The sequence below is a fragment of the Lepisma saccharinum genome, chromosome 22, assembly GCF_977018435.1.
Source record: "Lepisma saccharinum chromosome 22, izLepSacc3.1, whole genome shotgun sequence".
Lineage (NCBI taxonomy): Eukaryota > Metazoa > Arthropoda > Insecta > Zygentoma > Lepismatidae > Lepisma > Lepisma saccharinum.
Window position 1 is genome coordinate 49,288,419 of NC_139250.1, and position 23,398 is coordinate 49,311,816.

At 35.7% G+C, this 23,398-nt stretch overlaps 1 protein-coding gene across 1 annotated transcript in view; it reads right to left on the minus strand.

Annotated features, from left to right (window-relative positions):
• Positions 1-656: 656 nt before the first annotated feature.
• LOC146004755 (uncharacterized) overlaps positions 657-23,398 on the minus strand; it is a 393,261-nt gene continuing 370,519 nt past the window's right edge. Inside the window, exons 16-17 of the mRNA XM_083143730.1 lie at positions 3,657-3,742; positions 657-1,073 (exon numbers count right to left, since the gene is read on the minus strand). Coding sequence (XP_082999856.1) covers positions 967-1,073; positions 3,657-3,742 — 193 coding nt within the window. The 3' untranslated portion in view covers positions 657-966. The remainder of the gene's footprint in view (positions 1,074-3,656; positions 3,743-23,398) is intronic.

The window sequence follows — 23,398 nt, forward strand, 5'->3', positions numbered from 1 at the left end:
GACAATCGTTTGTTTTAGATTTTGGTGGTGTGATCGTGTCTGAATGATTCCCCGCAGTTCGGACTTAAATTATGTCAGCCTTCTGGATGTCCCTGAGGAAGAAATCAGAAGGTATCTTATGTAAATATCTCTTGCGTGAAGAAAACAACTTTACATTTCTTCCGAAATTCACTTTTCACTTCAACAAATCGAATTCTCAAATTACTTTCTCCTTTAGTTTTAAAAACTTCTACGCATTAAAACTTTGTGTCTATATTTATGTTTACATTTATGTGAAATATGTATATTTTGTAATGTATTTATTATATATTTTACTGTATGATGCGTCTATTTCGTATAGATAATAATAATGTGTCATATACTATTGTAGTTTATTCCCTTTGCATAAACCTAATGTTTGCGTTCAAATGCATGGAGAATATTATAATTGCAGGTGACTGCCAATACAATCTTTATTAAAAGTTATTTCTGTACCATGCAACATTCTTCATAATATACAGTAAGAATAGTAAAGATTACAAACATACGATTTCTTTTCAACAGCAATTACACTAACGTTTGCTATAATTTGTTATTGTTTGAAGGGCTCGGGTGTAAAACATGGTAAGTGACATTTCAATGATTTTTGTGTTCATTAAGAAAAATCTTATTAGAAGCTATACTGTACTTTAATTGTTCTCATGTTGTGTTTACCAATTTAATAAGCTTCACTGGCTCCAATGCAGATTGTATGACATGGACATTTCACTCGAAAATTGAACACTGACACATTTTCTTTGTAACTCAAAAATGACCAATATGTTACTTACCATGTTTCACACCACAGCCCTTTATTTATTTTGCTTAAACATAATTTCCATTCCTTGGCGTGCATGTGTACCTGGGTGTGTGTGAGTGTGTGTTATATGTATTTATTCAAAAGAAAAGTATTCAAAGTAGATTCAAAGATTTTGAGATTTTTAAATTTCAATCTCTTCTTGCTGCTAAAAATCTTAATGTGATGAAGTACGCTACATCTATTACAGCCAGAGCAGATAATCCGAGGCAGAGACCAAGTATTCCACCACAGTCAGCTGAAAATCATAAACATCATATTAATACATTTTAGAATAACAAATTTACTAAATGTAAAAATGTAATATTTTTAAGAATAATTAAAATCGGGGGGACTCAACATCCTTGTTTTTGTTATAACTCTACAATCCATTAAGACAGTAGAACAATATTCAATTGAAATTTTCTATTCAGGTATTATCTTTCATATTTCCTTGATATGTACTTTATAGAGTATTAGTTATTTACAGGTTCTTCGTTCTTTATCACCAATATAAATTACTCCCTCTGTCCCATAATTATTGTCTGGTACATTTTTGTTTGTTGTGTCATAATAATTGTCCGATATTCAAACTGTGACATTGGTGTATACAGAAGAAGAACACGAGTCACTGGAATGAGTCATACAACTTTATTACTCAAGAATCAGTACAAATTGTGTTTTGTATCTGCCTCTTCGTTTGTCACTCCTGTACTACCATTTTGGCATACCGGACTATAATTATGGGACAGAGGGAGTAATATATTTTCTCATATATTGAATACTGTAAACGGGCCCCTATTGTTTCATTCTGTTAGATATATAAATGAATAATCTGCGAGTGTAAAATCACGCTAATATGAATTAATGATTTACCGAAGGTTTTGCTTGTAACTATTTGAAAAAGAACGTCAGTTTCAAAAGGAATGTTAATCTTAATTCACTGTAGTTCAGAATGTCATGAAGACAAGCCTCTACATTACGTCTTGCAGTCATATCTTCTATCATTTAGTTTAACTGTATTTATATTAATTTCTTATTTTATGTAAATTATAAAGCATTATATTAGCATATCTCTTTATTTTGTTTTGTACGTGGTGGTTCAGATGTGGAATATTGAGTGCCAAGATAATACGTTTTAATTGTAATATTTGAAATGTTGTATTAATATAGGCTATTTTTATGCAAGATTGTCTGATATTTTATGTTCCTCTTTTCAATCTAACTTGATTTATTATTAAAAGTTCCTGTTTTATTAATTATACTCTCTGCTATTTGTGTTGACATGTTTTATATTTACATTTCTGCAACTTCAAAAATATTTATTGTCATTAAATCATGTAAACGTACGAACTCAAAGCAGAAAATGTATAGCCCTGTAATTGGGCATTCGCTAGTTGTGTTCAAATAAATAAATAAATATTTATATGTCGGTGGTGTACAGTTGTTGCCTTGTAATAAGAATGGTCGTGGGATTAATTTCCGAATGAGACACATGACGGGATGCTTCAGAGTTTGCCTCAGTATGATGAAAAATTAAACATTAGATTAAAGGCTGAATGAAATTTGAATACTTGTTAGCTCAAGAGCGGTGACTTTAAAAGTGATAGTTCAAATGAATGGGCACGTGGTTACAAACTTTTGTAATTATTGTTGTAAAATATTGACTTTATTACGCTTGTGTGAGTTAACTATCAGGCCAATTCAATATGCATTTGTAATGAAAAATCTCCACTCCGAATTACAATGGAAACTGGGATTTCCGTTGGCATGTCACGGTGAACATGAGGTTTCAAGTAGTTTTGCTATTTTTTCATAAATTTCATCCAAGTTCTCGATAAAGGGAAGTCATAGCTGAGATTATTCTCAAACAATGATTGTGCAATCTCAAAGTAGTAAATACATATTTTATATGTCCAAAATATTCCATAATAGTTATATAGCAATATATGCATAATTAAATCTTTGTCGGATCACAATTTTTCGTCTATCAATATATACCTATATATTCGAATTTGATTAACCAGCGAGTGTTGATTTATTGAAATAATGATTGGCATACAAAATTGAACATAACCAACAGGGACATTTGTTACTTTTCACGTCTTTCATATCCTGAATTGCTTAATTGCAATTATTTGAGCAAGATATTTTAACTCGTATCTACTAAAGCAATAAGAACCTCACCTCTTTGTGTTCAAATCGAACGGCAATTTTCTTCAGGTGGAGTAAACTGGTTCAGTGTTTCAAACCGCACGTATATTTATCGTGTCAATTTGATGATGAAAATTGCTAAAGAAAACTATACTCTAATTGTCTTAACAGTTTTGTTCGGTTGCGCAATATATTACTGTTTTCCTATTTAATTTCTAACTACATGGCATATTCGAGAATGTACATCTTACACGACCTAGTATTTCACTCACTAGAAAAGCCTATCCCAGAGCTGTCTACTCTATGGTGTTCTGTTGTGGTGTGCTGCAACATGTATACAAATTGAGACCCTAGAATTATTTAGGGCAGTAAAATTAGAAATTTCGAATTTTACATGAAAGAAGCCACCGCATCAGGATGCTACTTTCACAGAACAGAAAAATAGTAATTTATCATCGCCGACCTCAGTGCTGGAGTGTTTAGCAAAACGAACTACTACGCCAGGGGTCCCACCCATGGTATGGGTGCTCTTTGTTAATGTCCATTTCATCTGTTGAATCATATCATCACATTCACGATTAGAACAAATTTGCAGAAAACGAAGCAAAATAAAATAAATAAATCAATCTAACAAATTACCGAAAAACTAAGGAAAAAACATGTCTTGAGAGTTTCTTTCGCAACTTACCTAGAAAATCAGTCCAGTCGTATATTTTCGTTCTTTCAACCTCCATTATCTGGCTGTCTTTGAAGTAAAGTTTGATTCTAGCCGCTCTGAAAGAAATTATAATACACCCTAAATTCAAATTATTTCAATTTGCAATTTGCTGTTTGTTTGGAAGGAATAACGACAGATTAATTTCAAGCTATATATTTTTTTTCTTTTGCAAGGAGGACATGCTATAGTTATTAACTCGTGTATAAGTACAAGCTATTAAGGTAGTATGAAACAAATCAAAAGCACGGAGAGGTAGTTTTAAGTACGGTAAACAACCAGTCATAGCAATTAAAGATGAAAGGACATAAAATTCTTAACGGCGTATGCATATATTGGTAGCCAGAATTAGTAACGCTGTTCGTACGTGTGTTTGTCCGCAGGTATGTGATGACTCTGGGCGGATTTATATGCCCTAAAATTTTCAAAACAATGTAATTTAAGGTTCTGTAGGCTTTACATGTAAAGTAAATATATAAGTAACTCACTTAACGCATAAATTGTGCTATTTAGGGTCACCAAAAATACTAATTTACTAATATTTTTAGTCTCGTATAACAAAATCATTATATTAAAGACATATCTTTGACTGGAGGCTTGCTCTAAAAACTGCAATATTGCAATTAAGATAATATACGTATTTTGTTTGAATCACTATGCTCTTTTCGTTGCATTAATCAATATCTTAATCTTTTACATTAGCATTCAAATACAACTAGACGTTATTTTCCGTTGCTTTCAAGTAGACGGCATTACATATATATCAATAAATACACAAATTCCACGGGCGCAGTCTTAGTTTCTATAGGACTGCCATCTTTCTCCATCCAATTACTTTAATTAGAACTTCAAATCACTTCTACGTTCGTGAAGAAAATCACCAGAAAATCGTGCTTAATCCTCACAAATATGTTGTTTGGAAATTTATGTTGTTTGGAACTTTAGCTGCAATCCATCGACAGACATAATCACAGAGATATATTGTATTTTTATTATGTATAAGTTAAGAATTGAATAATTTAAAGTTGGCAACCCTGCTTTACGAACACCATGTACTACTGAAGGCTAAAATTTTACGAATGTAAGTTACTTCATGTTCTCTACCATCCATCAAATTTCATGAAAATCTAAGATGGTTGAAAATCTTAGAAATGAAGATCTATATTCTGAAAATCTTCACAGCATACAGAGATTATATGTTTGAAATATATATATATATATAAAGTTAGATTCTTCGTAGATGGAAGAGAAATTTGACTTCTTCTTCTTTTCCTCTTCTATATAAATCTTAGTTTGGCTTCTTCTATCCCTTCTGAAGAATGGGTCATCAACTTCTAATTTCTTCTATTTACAGCAATCATATATCCCTTCTATTTCTTCTAAGGACTGGATCATCTACTTCTTATATCTTCTATTTACAGCAATCATCTATTTCTTCTATATCTTCTGAAGGATGGATCATCTACTTCTTATTTCTTCTATTTACGGCAATCATCTCTTTCTTGTATCTCTTCTGAAGAATGGGTCATCAACTTCTTATTTCTTCTATTTACAGCAATCATATATTTCTTCTATTTCTTCTGAAGACTGGATCATCTACTTCTTATTTCTTCCATTTACAGAAATCATCTATTCTATCTCTTCTGAAGGATGGATCATCTACTTCTTATTTCTTCTATTAACAGCAATAATCTATTTCTTCTATCTCTTCTGAAGAATGGATTATCTACTTCTTATTTCTTCTTATTTACAATATCTTCTATTTCTTACGAGGGGTAGTCATAAAATTAAATTATAACCTCGAAAAAATAAAGTTATGTAATTAATTTTTTGTGCGTTTGCAGTTACATGTCTGCAGTCCTGGTACACATTGAAATCCCCGCTGCACAGTACCGTAGCACGCCGCTAGAGGAGCCAAAACAAAATGGCGCAGCCCATTGATAAAGTGGAGTATCGTGCGGTATTTCGTTTTCTGCATTTGAAGGAAAACAAAGCTGCAACAATCCTTGCTGAGTTGGTGGAAGTGTACGGCTGCAATGCACCATCATATGACACAGTGGTTAGGTAGCGCAGACGCTTCCAGTGTGGTCAAACAAGTCTGAATGACGAAGAACGAAGTGGCAGACCATCTCTCTGTGAAAAATTGGGAATCGCAAGAGAAGTGGTGCTCGAAGACCGGCGTATCACAATCGAGGCGATAGTGGAAGAAGTTAAAATCAGTCATGGATCAGTTTTCAACATCTTGCATGACAATTTGAACATGACAAAGGTCGCCGCCGCGACTGCTCACACCCATTCAAAAAGCCCGCCGAACCGAGGAAATTGAAATGGAAAGTGGAAATGTTGCAGCTGTGACAGGCCAATCCAGATGACTTCTTTAGCCGCCTAATCACCATATACGAGTGCTGGGTGTATCACTATGACCCCGAGACAATGGAACAAAGCAAGCAATGGGAACATGTGGATTCACCATCGCCGAAGAAGGCGAAGACCCAAACATCATCTGGCAAGGTGATGCTGAGTGTTTTTTTGGGACTGCCATGGTGTGTTGCTAACAGATTATGCTCGTAAGGGGCAAACCATCACAGGAGCATATTACCGAAATTTTCTGACGAGGTTACGGGAGGCTGTCAAGACGAAGCGTCACGGGAAGCTGTCCAAGGTGGTATTTTTGCTCCACGACTCCAGGTCATTCTGCACAGGACACAGTCACACATGCTGTTTCTTTGGGCTATCAAATTTGGTCTCACCCCCCGTATTCTCCTGACGTGGCACCCAGTGACTTCTTCCTCTTTCCTCGGATGAAGAAACCATTGCGTGGCAGGCACTTCCAGAATGACGACGAGGTGATTTTCGAGGTTCAACGTTTCCTGAACAGCCAAAATGCAGACTTCTACAACCAAGGTCTCTGCCAAGTCATCCATCGTTGGGAAAAATGCGTCGCATTGAAGGGTGAATATGTAGAGAAGGACTAACACCATCACCAAGTTTCATGGTCGCAGCTTGATTTTTACGAGGTTATAATTAAAACTTTATGACTACCTCTCGTATATCTATTATAAAGAATGGATTATGTACTTCTTATTTTCTCTGATGCCTTTTTCTGAACAAAAGCTCAGGGCGAAAAAATCTGGATATAGCGCCACCTCCTATATCAAACCGAAAATGGACAACCCAGGATCGCTAAAGAAATGGTCCAGTGCGTCTAAAATAGCTAGTGCAACCGTAGTGCTTTGGGGCAGCTAAAGATAACTATAGCGCCACCAAGGACAAATTAACAAAAGCTCAGGGCGAAAAAATCTGGATATAGCGCCACCTCCTATATCAAACCGAAAATGGACAACCCAGGATCGCTAAAGAAATGGTCCAGTTCGTCTAAAATAGCTAGTGCAACCGTAGTGCTTTGGGGCAGCTAAAGATAACTATAGCGCCACCAAGGACAAATTAACAAAAATCTAGCGATATACTCCTCTCCAGTGGTAACCGAAGAAACAAATTCGATGAAAGACCGAAAGACACGGCTTTGAAATGACATCCCGATTTCCTTATTTTGCTATACATTCAATCTATGGGTATATTATTAATCATTGTAATTTCTCTTTCAATTTATATTTCCGATCCTTGGTATATAATATTTAAATCCGTATTCATTTATCTTTCATTTGTTTTAATCAATACAATCTTCTTCTGTTTCCTCCGATTTCGATAATCAACTTTCTTTCCACCTTTCTGTCGCGCTGCCACCAGTTTTCGTTTCCGCTAAATAGTTCATTACATATTAATGATTGGGTTCGGCCGACTAGGCACGTAACAGAGTGTTGAGCTTGGGATTCATCAAGAAAAGAACAAAGTACTCCTATTTTGAATAACAATTCCAAAGTCGGTTTTGCAGTAGGCACTGGAACTGATTTTCCAATTTGAGATTTTTTACTAGTCTATAAATTAACATTCATTCTGCGCTCCTTTGGCGGACAAAGATTTGCCCCACTAAAGTTATGGTACGTACATATTTGTAATTCGTTTTCAACGTGAACTTGGAACTCGGCATTTTGATTTTAGTGTTTTGACTAGCCACTGCTCATTGCTTTGCTTTAGGTTTTTATTTGCACCACAGATACAAGAACTTATTTTGAACTTCAATGTTTTAATTTGCCTATACTAATAGTGATAGTAACAAAAAATACACAAACCATTTCAACAACGTGTTAAAAAATATTTTACGATGTCTTTCTACATATTGAGCATCCATTGGAGTGCTTGTGAAAGAAGATAAAATATTGTACTAACTAATACGTGCCTATCATAATAACACAGACATGTAGGGGAATGAATAGGCATATGAAAATGAAAATAATAAATTACTATTATATTTCAGAAATTCCATGCGAATCAAATTTGATATTCTGTAATGGAACTAACAAGCAAGGTGGATTACTTTCAAAGTAAGAAAAACAACTACAGTAAAATTATAACTTTTTGTTTTAGTGTAACATACAACATGGCATATTCTTCCTTCATCAGCATAATTCACATTACTAATATTTTTTAGTTAATTGTTAATAATTGTAATTACGGTATGTGCCAAAATATATAGTACTGAAACTCGCGCATCTCGAACACGTGGTTGCGTTTGTCGACGCTGCTCTAGCTGCACGTGTTCGCAGTAGTGAAAAGGAAGTTGTGTTGTGCAGTTGTTGATGGAAATGGGTCTCTCGACGGCGGAAAAAGTATTCTTAGTTGAGCATTATTTCCGCTCATACGGAAGCGGTCGTGAAGGTGGACCGAGTTTGGAAAAGGTGACTGGTCCATATGCAACCCAAATGACAATCGTCCACTCCACATGCCCTAACCTAACCTTAGGTTTCCTGACAGTTATGCAACCCAAAAGGCACGATTGTTATTTGGGTTGCATATAGACCAGTCACTATATTGTAACATGTCTTATACTTTTGATCATCTTTTCATTTCAGTACTGTATATTTTGGAGCATACTGTACTTCAACAATATATGTTTTTCAGCTAAGTCTTCTGAGTTACAACTTCAGAAAGTAAACTTACAACTTGAAAGTCTTTAACGCGTGAAAGAAACTAACATCATAACTAAGACAATCTAATTTTAATTATTTTACGTTAATTTTGCGAATCCACATTTAATATGGTGAAATAGAAAAACGAACAAAAGCAAGGTGAATTACATGGAAAAACACTGTAGAAGCTATATCCAGAATTGCAGGAAAGAAATATGTTTGTCGTAAATTACTGATTGGGTTTGGAGAATAAATTAGTGTTAACACTATATCATCCAATAATAAAATGTCATTTACAATAAAATATAGTGACGAGAAATAAATTGGTTTCATAAACCATCAAACACTGCGAATGATGCTTGTGTGCAATAGAGCACAATATGAGCTACTAAAATATTACATGGAAAAGAGTTTCCTGATTCAACGTTAAACCTATATTTGTGAATAACAAATTCTAGGAATTAGAGAAGATTTTAATGGTTTTCTTTGTGGAACACAAAGATGAAATATGAGGTAACCTGTGGACAAGATAGACACATGTAATTCAAAATGAGGCTTCATTTACCAATTAAAAAAATGACATGTAATACAAATTTTCCCTAATTTGTGAGGAGTGAAAACACTTTGTGGAACTCTATGACGCAAGAACTTTTCACACCTAGAATTTGTCGCACACCAGAATCGAACTCAGTAACTTTATTTCTATTACCATATTCCTTTAACCATAACTTTCCTTTATGTTTTGCACTGCCCTGCCAGCATTGGTAAGTTTTTAAGAAGCTTAAAAGAGCTCTTTCGACAAGGAAAATACTTGTTTATCAACTTGGCAGGAAGCCACAACAGGATACAATTTATCTCATATGTTAGAGGTCTGCCCGCATTGGTTGATAATCTGCCTTGTTTGTCTTCCGGAGGGAAGCAAGCGCTGTCAAGAGTTATCAAATCCAAACCGCAGAAAGAAATATTGAGCTTCCTGTTTGTTTGTAGAGTTGATCAAGTCATGCCACTCATATGCCTCGAAACGAGTGATTAATTACCATGATTTCCTTATCCAACTTTCCAAGCCCAAAGCGCCAGAAAACACAAACCTTCCATATATGGTAAAAGGAACTTTCCAATTCTTTAGAAACTTGTTATTTCTTAGATTTCCACGTAAATCAGAGTTCAAAGAATAACACGTCAGTCAGAGGGCGCCAGTAGATAACCCCACCCAGTGACAAACCTTTCTCAGTTGTATAAAAACTTAGGTTTTGTCTCAAAAAGAGTAGAGTAGGAAGAGTCAAGTGGAGTCAGGTAGAGTCAAGTGGAGTCAGAGAGAGTCAAGCTCTTAGTACGAATTTCGGTTCAAAAGTTTGAGTTATGAAGCCAAGTTCACTAGAAGCATAGCTGCAAGGTAATGTATGTGTTTTTGTATACTTTTGTATACCATTAGGCCTAACGGGCCCATGTAACTTGAATGTTCATCGTAAAACTCCAAAGGAAAGGAGAATCGATCCATCAGATCGATATGTACAATTCGAACCATCACTCATGGCGAGTGAATACATTAAAGTCTGTATAAAGTCCAATATTGTAACATATACTAAAGAATATATGTTTATTAAGTTTATTTTTGTGTTTCTCTTTTATTTATCTTGATTTCAGAAGGTAATGCATACTAGTTTCTTTCCAACAGTCATAGTTATAGGAATAGTGTCTAATCTCTGTGGATATGGTAATGGTGATTGTTAATTGCTTTGAATATCTTAACTCTTAGAAGTTAAGTGGTGGAACCCCCATAAATTGCCCTTTTCCCTTTGTATCTTGTACTCTTCTGACGAACGTACAGATGAGAAAAGAGTGTACAGCCCAAGAACCTAGTTCTGTGTCAGGTGAGCGCAGTGGCTGTGAGATCCCTGGTGAGCCCCGGCAAACATATGTCCCACGGACTCTGAGTGTAGCCCAGTGGTAGACTTGGAAGTCTATGGTTCGAGTCAGGGTTCGTGACATATTAAATGGTGGAGGTGCGGGGCATCTCACCAAAAGTAGTAGTAAAAGTGAGAAAGCATCTCACCAAAAGTTAGACATTTGATCGACACTCACCAAAAGAGCAGGAAAAGTTAAGGTATGTCACCACTTTGGTGCATGTAATGATTGACATTGTTGAAACTATGACTTTGGAAATCCTTGGATGTCTGATCAAGAAATAAAAGAGACAAGACGTAGTGAAAGAATTGCATCACGTAGACAAATAGAAATTCCTTTTATCCTTTGTGAATGTAACCAGCCTATAGCGGAAAGAAAACCACAAATAGCCACAATGCCGACCGACTCAGAAAGCACTAGTACAACGACCATGTCAGTCCCATGTCACGGGCGAGTACCAGCCGTACAACCCGATACGTTTTCCGGAAACAAAAGTGAAAACGTCCGACAGTTTATTCAGACGTATTAGAGGGTAGCAACTATATTGGGATGGTCCGAAAGGGATAACATAAAGTACCTTCCAGCATATTTAAAGAACAGTGCATCTGATTTTTGGGAATTGCATAAGAGTATCTTAGAGGCCTTAAATTTGTTCTCTGAACTGAAAGCAAAACTAGAAGAAGCCTTTTCACCTGTCTATCCAGAAGGCGACGCCTTGATCGAACTTAGTGCGCGAAAGAAGGGTGATGATGAAACAATAGGGCAGTATTACTACTCTATGTTGAAATTGTGCCAGAGAGGTGACCCACATATGAACACTGAAAGCAAAATGAACTATATTTATAGAGGACTCAGTGAGGACCAAGTTGAGAAACTAGTACCCATGAGACCGGAATCGTTAAGTGATTTGCTAAATAACCTTCGATTAATGGAAAGAGCTAAAAAGCAGGCTTCGTTAACTAATAGTGCGTTATCAAAGAAAAAGGTAACTGAACAAAAAGAGAAAGATGTTCTTTCATCTTTTGACAATAAAGGACAAAATACATCTTTTATTAAGGCAAATCAAGAGTCTAATCAAACACAGAATCGACCTCAAAACCAAATAGTTCATCGACCCTAGAACCAACAGGTCCCACAGAATAAGTTCTTTCAAACCAGGTATAATCTTAGGCCCGGGCCAGAAAGACAAGATAACCAGTATCAGCGAGGAACACGTAGGATATTTAGGAATCCACCTAGAAATGATTTTCCCAAGCGTACTTTCACAGCAGAAGTATCCACGCCACCTAGAAACGAGTATAGAGGCAATGATTTTAGAGGGAATAATTATAGAGGTAACAATTACCGAGGTACTTCTAATCAGTTTAATCGCAATGATAGGGGTATAAATTCAAATCAGAATTCTAGAAACAACGATAAGAGTAACATTCAGTGCTTCTCTTGTCGAAATTTCGGTCATTATGCAAGAGAATGCCCGCAAAGAAGAAGGTTCGACCTCGATAACCGAACACCCACAGGTAATCAAGCTTCCTTCAGAAATCAAAAAGGTGTACAAGGGTTAGTACAGAAACCAGTAGAACATCAAGTCAACGAAATGTTAGCCGAGATGTTAGTGTCAGAACTGCTTGGAAAAAAGCGTCTGATGGATGGTAATGAAGCACCTGTCCATGCTGTTCGAACTCCAAACGAGTAAGGACGGAGCGAGATGGGGATCGCTTCGTAAATCAGGCGAACTATGTAAAACCCCTAAAACCATTAGAGAAACCATTAAAGTCTGTGATATATGAGTCTCACCGTTATCCGAGACCACACCTATATGTACATTTATTTGGGAAAAAGGAATTAGCTTTATTAGATACAGGCTGGGAAATTAGTATCGTTAATCCTGTATTATTGCCGAAGACTTTCGTCAGCAATAGTAAAAGGATAAGTTTAGTGAGTATTCGAACCTTGCTTGACACAGATTCAGATTTATATCCAGTCCATAGAGTATATTTTAGAGCAAACGGCTTAAAAATGTGGATAAACTTCGTTTTTATGGAACCAAAAAGAGGAGAGAAGTTCTCCCCTGTATTACTTGGTAGTGATTTCTTTAATAAGTATGTGAAATGGATCAGTCCAAAGGAAATATGCTTCAAACGTCCCGGAGAATTCCAGCAAATGGAAAAAATAACTCCGTTAGTAAAAATGGACAGTAACGGCAATATTCCTTCATACTCTGGTCTTATAAAAGTTGTCAGTTTTCATTCCCAAGTAAAAGAAAGACAAGAAACAAATTCTAATCAAGAATCGCCATGCGTAGATAAGGAGTGCGGATCCCTAATGAGGAGGGATAGTGACTTTCAAAATAAAGAAAGACCCAGTAAGATAATCTTAACTAAGCTCATTAATTTTATCAAGAAGCTGAAGGAAGCCAACGCTTTCCTTATCGATCAAAGCGCCAACTTTTGATGCCCACGTGATGTCGAAGCGACGCCAAAACATCACACCAGTAGGCAGCAAACAGGTGATAACGTCCGGTGGTAACGCAGTGACGCCACACCAGCGATTAGGATTTAGCCACTCAGGGAACACAGTCGAGTCTTGCGACCGCACTCAGTTGCGCGCGCATATGACGCCATCATGTCGCCAAGAGGGAACACATGATCGAGTCAACCAACCAGAAGCTATCACAAGGAACGCCGACAGCACCCAAGTGCGTACGCAAACATTAACGCAAGATAGCACCGAACATAAAGTTTCGAGAAAATCAACGCAAATCAACTGTGAGTCTGAACTTAGTGAGCCTTCACGTTGTGATTGTGATCCAGCACCTATTGGGAAGCCACCAGCTACAGAGCTTTTGAATTATCCAACTCCTTTACCAGATGATCAGGTAAATATAACTTCTTTAAAACGTTCAGGTTCTGATGGCAATTTTGACACCAGTTTAAAGGCTAGAAAGGGAAAAGAAAGAGGAGAAAGGAAAAGAAAGTGTTTAAAGTAATGGTCAATACGTTTCTTCCATCTCGTCAGCATACGCAGATCGCCGTAACTTATCCATGTACAACTTTAAAGGAAAGTGATCGTGAATATTTACTGGAATTTTCTGTTGGTCTATACAATCAGTTTAGATGTTTAGTGCCACGAATGTTAGTGAAACCTTCCGATCTGAAAGCTGTGCCGATAATTAATATGGGGTATACCAGTGTTAATATCCCTTCCGGAACAGTGATAGGAAAATTGGAATGTCTTTCACCGCTAACGCAACCCCAAGTGAAATCTTGTCATGCAGTGGATCTAGATGTTTTACACAGTGGAACCACTCCAGGGAAAGAAGATGACCATGACCTAGCACAAGAGTTAGACATCAATCCCGAATTGACACCAGCTCAAAGGAACGAAGTTCTCGATTTAGTGACAAGTTATAAAGACTGTTTAGCATGGACTGCCGATCAGCTAGGAGAAACAGACGTCTATGAATTTACTCTGCCATTGAAGACGGAAACTCCTGTAAGTCAACCGCCTTATAGGACGAGTCCGAAGCAGCGTGAGTTTATAAAACAAGAAGTTCAACATATGCTTGACATAGAAGTTATAGAACCTAGTAAATCACCTTATGATTCATCTGTAGTATTAGTACCGAAGAAAAATGACGAAGAACGCTTCTGTGTAGACTACAGAAAGCTGAATGCTATCGCAGAAGAAGATTGATATCCTTTACCACGCATAAATGATATCATACACTTTCTGGGAAATATCAAATATATAACATCTTTAGATTGTCGTTCAGGATATTGGTCAATTCCAATTAAGAAAGAAGATCGACACAAGACCGCGTTTATCACAGGAGACGGACTTTTCCATTGGAAAAGGATGCCATTTGGTTTACACAGAGCTCCAGCAGCGTATCAGCGATACATGGACCAAATTTTTGCTTATATGAAGTGGAACAGCCTTGCAGTTTATCTAGATGATTTAATAGTCTTCGCAGAAAACTGGGAAACGATGGTATATCGCTTGTCAGAAGTTTTAAAACGACTAAGAAGTGCTAACTTAAGATTATCGCCAACTAAATGCCATTTCGGATACTTTGAAACAGAAGTATTAGGATTTATCATAGGGAGAGACGGAGTTAAAACCGACCCCAAGAAAGTATAAGCAATCAGAGAAATTTCGGAACCTAGGAATGTCACAGAGATTCGCAGATTTTTAGGAATGTGCGGATATTAACGACGATTCGTCAAAGATTTCAGTCAGTTTGCACAACCGCTTACAAAGCTTACAAGAAAAGACCAAGAATTTATTTTTGGAGAAGAGCAAAGAAAATCATTTGAGAAGCTGAAAGAATGTTTGATGAATCCTCCTGTATTACGACATTTTGAACCAGGTATTCCTATAGAACTGCACACCGACGCCTCAGAGTCCGGTATATATGTAGTACTATGTCAGAGTAGACCGAATACAAAGGATCCGTCATCAAAGAAGAGAATTGTAAATCCGATAGCTTATGCTAGTAGGACCATGAATGGACCAGAGAGAAATTACTCTATTGCTGAAAAAGAAGCGTTGGCTGTAGTGTTTGGAATCACACTTCCGAACGTACTTAATAGATCAAAAGTTCACAGTAGTGACCGACAGTCATGCCTTATGTTGGTTAAAACGATGTAAAGATCTTGTAGGGAGATTAGCTCGATGGGCAATAAGATTGCAAGAATATAGCTACGATGTTGTTCACAAATCAGGAAAATTGCATTGCGCACCGGATTGTCTTAGCCGTATTCCATCTACTTCGCTATCAGCTCAAGAAAGAGAATGCATAGAAGAAGGAGCCTTTGTCGCCGTCGTCCAGATTAAAAAGGAGACAGATGACACGGAGGAAGAAATAATGGATATCGGAAAACTGCAGAGAGAAGATCCAGTGGTAACACAATTAATAACAGATAAAGAAACCGACCCCGATCAACTAAATGTACGATACTTTGAGATTAAAGATGGCATATTGTATCGAAAGTTTGGAGACCAATACGTGTTAGTTGTACCAGAAAAATTGAAAGGAGAAATTTTGAGAGAAACTCACGATTCTCCTCTTACCGGAGCACATTTAGGAATAAGTAAAACTCGTGGAAAAATCACGGAACGTTATTACTGGCCTAATATGAAAAAATAAATTACTTCATATGTCCAAGGATGTCCAACTTGCCAGCAAAGAAGTCGAAATGTTGGTAAACCACAAGGTTTATTGCACCCGATACCTATTGGAGAACCATGCGCTCGTGTATCCACGGATATATTAGGACCGTTGCCAAATTCTAAAGGATTTTAGTATGTCATTACTGCAACATGCTATCTTACAAATTGGATAGAAGCAAAATGTCTAAGAACAACAACAGCAAAAACAGTAGCTAAATTTCTTCTAGAAGATGTAATATGTAGACACGGATGTCCTCGAGAGATACTCTCTGACAGAGGATCTGTATATATGGCAAAGGTAACAGAAGAATTGTTGGAACTCATGAAAGTGAAACATGTATGTACTACAGCTTACCACCCACAGACGAATGGTAAGGTAGAGAGATTCAACGCTACGTTAGCACAAACGCTAAGTAAATACGTAGAACATCATCAAAAGGATTGAAGTGATTATTTGAGATTGTGTCTTTTTGCGTACAACTGTTCAAAGGTAGATCAGATTGGTTTCTCGCCTTTTTAACTAGTGTACGGTAGAAAACCGGTATTCCCTTTAGAAACAATGGGAATAGAATCACTTAAGACACAAGATCCCACCGCGCATACGATGCACCTATCTCAGCATTTGGAAGACATACGCCAAATAGCAAGAAAAAGACATGAACAGAGACAGGTATATGATAAGAAAAGACATGATGAAAAAGTTAAAGACGTACAATTCGTCGCAGGGGATTTGGTTTTGGTATACCAACCTGCACACAAAATTGGATTAACGGTAAAGTTAAGACGAAAATGGAACGGACCCTGGGAAATCATCAGATATTTGGGAAATAATGTATTCCATGTAAGAAAGTTAGTAGGACAAAAGAAAATGAACGTCAACGTTAGGCGTTTGAAGAGATATTATTCGCCGAACCAATGGTAATTACATTTGTTTTTGAAATGTAAATCAGTAAAGACCAAAATCACAAATAATTCAGCAAAGGAAGAAACTCATCTTAATCACACGTAATTTTGTTCCTTTGTTTAAAGAAGGATCGAACTAGTGTTTAAAGGAAAAGATAATCCAAGAAACTAATATTTTAAGTATGCGTAAAAGAAGAATGTATACACATTTTCTTTCAATGTGTATCACATTATCATTATCATCTTTTCGTCAATTGAATGAACTGGCCATTCATTTAAGAGACAATCATTTCAGTATCATCTTTTTCATTTATTACTTCGTCGACTAATACAATGACGAAAATATACATTTGTATAATCTAGGCGAAGGCATCCCTATATCAGGATTTGTCTTTAACTGGTTCTACTTAAAGATTGACCTAGTGGATATCTTCACTTAAGAATAGAATCAACCTCCTGTTTCTTCTCGCGGAGAACAGTTAGCCGTTAGGCGAGTTAAGAAATTTTATGAGTTATATCATGAAGAATAGAGTGTTTGCATGACCTCTTTTTTTGTTTTAAAGTGTTTTTGTGATTTAATGTCTGAACCTGCATCCGAAGAAATATTAAATAAATTAAAGATTTTTGAAGTATTGATAGTTCCCGAAGCTATTAGAAGAAGAGTACAGGAAACCATAGATGAAATTTTGATTGAGACGTTTGTTGGTTATAATTTAAACGACGTTACCAGAACAATAGGACCAAATGCCATTGTATTTCTAGCGCAAACTTTTAGTGCCTATTATTTGGTATTTGCAAATTATAAAGTAGATCCATCAGTCAGTGGAGGAATCCTAGAGATTCCATATTTAGAGTGGAATAGACTATTACTCAACGTAAAAAGAAACGCCATAATAGTTTTGTCAGAGTGGAGAAAGAGATACGGGTTAAACTGGAAATTGAAAGTTACAGCCGATTCTCAAGCACGATAAGGCTAGCACGAATACCGCATCTCGCTAAGAAAAGCTCGGACCACTGAGAGTCAATGTCATTACATTATACAAAGAAATATCCTCATATTCCATTGGAATTAGAAGATAGAAAGGTTAAGTATAGAGAATTCTTACTCTATTTTTTGATACAAAAAGTATACGGTAGATCAAGTCTTAGAAAACCAGAGCATTGCTAGAATCGAGTATGTGTTAAATGATATACTTGCTAAGGTTACCATAATAAACTTCGCCGATGTATATTATGTACTAATAAAAAGATTGTTTGAATTGTGTACGTCATACGGTCTACCGCCGTTAGTAACTATACAAACAGTACAGGGAACAGAACTAAACCAGTTAGATACTTTGTCTAAACCACTGAAGAAAAGAAAGTTAATTCAATGAGTCTTCAACCTCTAGCCATTCTACACGATAAAAATAAGATATATTGTCCTTATTGTGAGAGACAAGAGTTAGCCGAATTCCATGATTTTGGGCATAATCGACTGTATTGCATCAATATGCTTTGTAGAAAATATAGATATTATGTCTTAAAACAAGAGAAGGATTACTTGTTTAAAGCACCATATACACTAAGACTACTTACAAGCTATTTTTGTAGATTTTGTAAAGAGTTTTGTTATAAAAGTGTTCAGCAACATACAATTTGCATACGGTTTAATAACGAAATACTTTGTTCTTTTGAAAAATGAAGAACTCTGTGCCCAGCAACATGATTGAAGCTATGAGGAACATAATACCTCCTCGATATTGGAAAAATAAATGCAGCACTTTAATAGTCCATGTAGGTAGATTTTCTCTGCCATATTTTTGTTATCCACCAGATCATCAATCAATAATTTATACTACAAAGCGACATTTCACTTTCCCCTATGAACCTCTAATTAGAGCAACGAAGGTCATACAAGACTATGGGGATAATTTACATAAAGACCTGTATGTTTATGAATTACGAAATTTACAGCATGAGGACGAAGTTAATGTAGTCCAGTCTTTTAAGGATCTTGTCAACGATGTCTTATCTGAACAACATCCTACTTTGGTATTGCACCAACCTGAAAATTCTGTTGATGATATTTGCTTGTTTATAAGGGACTATAATGATAAAACCCCTAAAGTAAATTTTTTTCAATTCAGTAAAGTAAAAGGAGACCTTATGTATACCGGGTAATGTTATATTTTCTTCCTCCCCAGACCCAAGCCAGGGAACCCACAAGATTTTGATGGCTTTGGATCTTACCAAACCCGACTTATGGACTTGGATTCTAAAGAACGTCTACGCTCTGTTTGACGTACAACATTTGCTATTTCGAGGAAATTTTATGATCAAAGAAGGAACATTGTTTGAATGGAAACAATTTTTAGACGCTAATGTAGAGTTTGCCATTATACATGATATGGACATAAATGTTTTTCTTCAGAAAGTTGCAAGTGATACGAAGAAGTTTATATTAGAGAATTTCCAGAAATATGGTAGTAAATGGTTATTTACGTCTACTTTTGATAGGGAAACAAACACTATCAAATTGATAGCTTATATCAACCCAGAGAAAAACATTCCAACCTCAACGTAAACAGTAGTTGTACTATAGAATTGTGTTGTAAGGTATAGAAAAAAATGGCTGAAAGTAATAAGGATACTCCCATTCAACAACTATTGAAACAACAAGGCCCAAAAAGAATTAGAGAAATTACACCAAGAAACTATAACTCTTAGTCATTCTAGTACCGATTCTAGTACAAGTATAGTTAATGAAACTTTACCCTCAAATATTACTTATGGTATGTTTGAAAGGGATTTACCATTAGTAACTTCTAGCCCAAAGACATCTGTGAATAGGGAAATGATAGCGATATCAGATCATGATACCATGATAGATATTTTAGATTCATCATGCATTGAGAAATCATTAGATAGAGGGACTATCACTATAAGCAGTGATGACCCTTCTTCCAAAGAGACAATTACAAGTTCTTCTGAAGAAGAGAGCGATATTGTCGAAGTCACATCTAGATGTTCGACAATGTCTATCAGTACGCTATCTTCAGAATTTTCTAATTATTTTGACTTAGGAAGAGCCCACAGTTCAATTGAACTAAGACAAACCCAATTAGAGAGTAAAGAAAGTAAGGAGAATGTTGAAAAGGTAAATGAAGGAGCAAGTACAAGTGGAGATAACGCAACTTCCAAGGTAGTAGAAAACCCAAATTTACCAACAGCCCAAACCATAAAAATAAAGGATATATTAGAAATAGCCAGCCTTGCACATAAGTTTATGAAGGGTCCTTTTAAAAATGTTTCATAGCCAGAGAAAATAAACATATTCCGTATGGAACCAATGTTTTACCTTTAATAACATCTAATCCATTTCAAGGAAAATCTACGATTGAAAAACATTATATGAGTTATATTCGTTTTGGTTTACGTTTGAGACCAAATAAAATAGATAGAGAGATATGGCTTAAGCTAAATGCCTATCAATTAGACGCCTATATACAACGTTGCATATGGATGTATGGTGATCAGTGGAAACTTAGTTGCCAGTTTGATCCAACCATAGCTAGGCTAGGACTTGTTAGCCTGCCTAAAGAACCACACCCTAGTCAAGGTACTCGTTGATTTTTAAGAGCCCGAAATGGATTGAAATTCCCTAATATTAACTGAATTTCATACATGATGTACTAAATTTCTAACTCTGTAATAACTAATAAATTGTATTTTTAGTTTTCTAACCAGTTTCAGAAATCTCAGTGAACAAAGTGGTATAAGTTCCAAACCTATTTCCAAAGGTACCAATCAACCGGATAGATCCAGATGAAACCGAGCCTGAAGATGACTCGTCTGTTGTTTTTGGAAATCTACTTCGGTATACTGGTAACTATCTCTTTTCAGGTTTATGGAAACCCATTACCACCCATACGTTTAGTATTCAGAGGATACTGGAATATCATTAGTGGATTAACAATGTATGAAGCCACGATCCCATTAGTATATGAAAATGTCTTAGTCAAACCTCCAGTTATAGAACCCAGTTTATGGAAAATTTCAAATTCAGAAAGAAGTCATTTATGCAATGAACATGAGGAAACAGATTCACTATTATGTTTTATAGATGAAGCCATAGGACAGTTACAAGAAGCTTTTCTTGCACATTTGAATAAATCATCATTAGAATTTCCTACAGAGGAATATTTTGAGTAAGAACCAGCTAGAAAGAAAAGAGGACTTCTGCCATTCTTAGGAGATTTCCTTGGATGGTGTTGCTCAGTAGAAACAGATATAGAAGTTCCAAGTTCTAAAGTAGAAAATCGTAAATTGAAGCAAGCAATTTTAAAGATCACCAGAAGCTTAAAACATTTTGATAGAGATATAGTCACCATTAGATATGGATTAAAATATATGGCTAAACAGATAAACAAATCACTTGATGCAGTAGAAGGAAAATTTGTACAGATTCGATCATTAGAGAACTTTCATTTCGCTGAATTAATGAACGTGTCCCAGAATTTGCAGTATAAAGGATTATTGGAACAAATGCGAATCACGTTATTCCATAAGATAGTGCTAAATCAGATATTAGAACAGGAATATAAAGAAATTCAGAATGCATGTTTTCATAATACTTTGCCCATGACTTCTATTAGACCGCCAACTTTAAGAGACGATTTAATGAACATAATAGAGAAAATTTCTAAGAAAGGTTTTACATTAGCAATTCCACTTAATAAACTGAGTCAATATTATAGCTTACCAATAACGCAGTGTATTTTCTCAGATACAAACGTAGTTTTTCATGTTAAAATCCCTATAATCAGGATAGGAGAAAGAGTGTTATTAGAACGATTTCAGACAGTACCATTTAGATGGCATAATTCGACATGTATATTATTACATTCCACAAGTTACGCAGCCACTACAAGTACGAGTGTTAGAATGTTGTCAGGAACCTTCCTTTCAAAATGTAATCCTCACACAGATAAGTTATGTTACTTACCACGCTATAGACACGATGCTGTAATAGGCACCGGTTGTCCACAGAAGATAAGAGAGGGAGCTACTATAGAAGAGTTAGCCAAAGTTTGTACATTGCAATGTACTCAGGGAAATCCTATAGTTATCACTGAAATATCGCCAGACAAATATGTAATAACAAATGCTTTAGATGAAATTGAAGTAGCATGTAATGGAAACATGCGTTAATTTCCTACTCATGGCAATCAGCCAGGAGCTAGTGAGTTAAATTTGCCTTGTACATGTTCTGCTAAGATTAGTGATGATGTATTCATCCCTCAAACTTTTCCATGTTCAGACAATGCTGAAACGAACTTTCAGATATCTAGAGTTATCCCCGCCAGTTGGTCTCACATACCTACATTAAAAGTCACCGATATGAAGACGAAACAAGAAATGTTAGAGTTCAAATCATTTCAAGATTGCTTAGATAGCAATTGGACACAGAAACTACCTTATATCTATATTAAACACACAACTGAAAATCAATCTGTTAACGATAGAAAATAATTGTTAGATGAAGTTGAAAAAATGGTTACCGATATAGGAAGTGAATTAATACCTTCAGATACCACAGATAATTTAGTATTTTATCTTTGGAATGGAATAATTAGCATTCTATTATTATGGTGTATTTTTAAATCAAATCAAACTAATCGATTAGTGCAAAATGTTGCTATACCTACGAGTGCTATACCAGTAAGTCAAGTAGGAGCTCATGCTTGTGAACTTACAACTATCGAAGAAATTGCTGTTTACATATGTGTAGTGATAGCATTTTTAGTCATTGTAGTTACTTTTTATTTGATATGGATGACAACTTGTAAGGAGATTAGAGAATTCAGGGATAGTACATTACGAAGAGCAAATGTAAGATCAAGTCTCGATGAAACAAAAATAAGATTTCACAGCCCAAATTTTGAAGGAAGGCCTAGTTGTGTATCATTTGAAACTAGTGCTAATCCTACAATGGAACCACAATATGCTACATTAAATAGAGCACCTTCATCCTGACTATCTACATTTGGACTTCTTATGAATCTTTCATTATTGTCAGCTTTACAAATACCTAATTATATACATTCAGGATTGCAACTAGAAGAGTTAAGCTCTCCTATATATTATGAAACATCTTTGCCTATTATATATGAAATAACCATTTCAATACAACAACCACGTGTAATTGATTGGGAGAATATAATTTCACGCGTTGGTAATCATACCTTCAACGCTGATCCTCTTACATATGGTTAGCAGTATTTTAGAATTGAAAAAGTGCATGTTAAAACACTTTTTATAGATAGAAAAGGTTACAACATTATACGAAGTAAAATTTACGATTCACCAGCTTTATCATGGTTAAACTTTAAAACATTATCAGTAGGTACGAATGAAAATTTGATGTTATTAATAAATTCTTGTCAACAAAAAGTCATTAATCCAAAGGTACTACCATTCGCTAAGCTTCAGCAAGATTTGTTAGATGTACAACAAAAGTTTGTAAAGACTAATCATTCTATAAGTATAGATGTTACGAATTTAGGACAATTCTTCAATGTACCTTTAGCTGAATGTGTAATATCAAAAAGCAAAGTGCTGTTTGCTATAAAAGTTCCAAATATTTCAAACCAAAGACATTTACGTAGTTTTTCGGTAAAACAAATCTACTTCAGAAAACAAACAGAAATTTGTAGTGTTTATAAT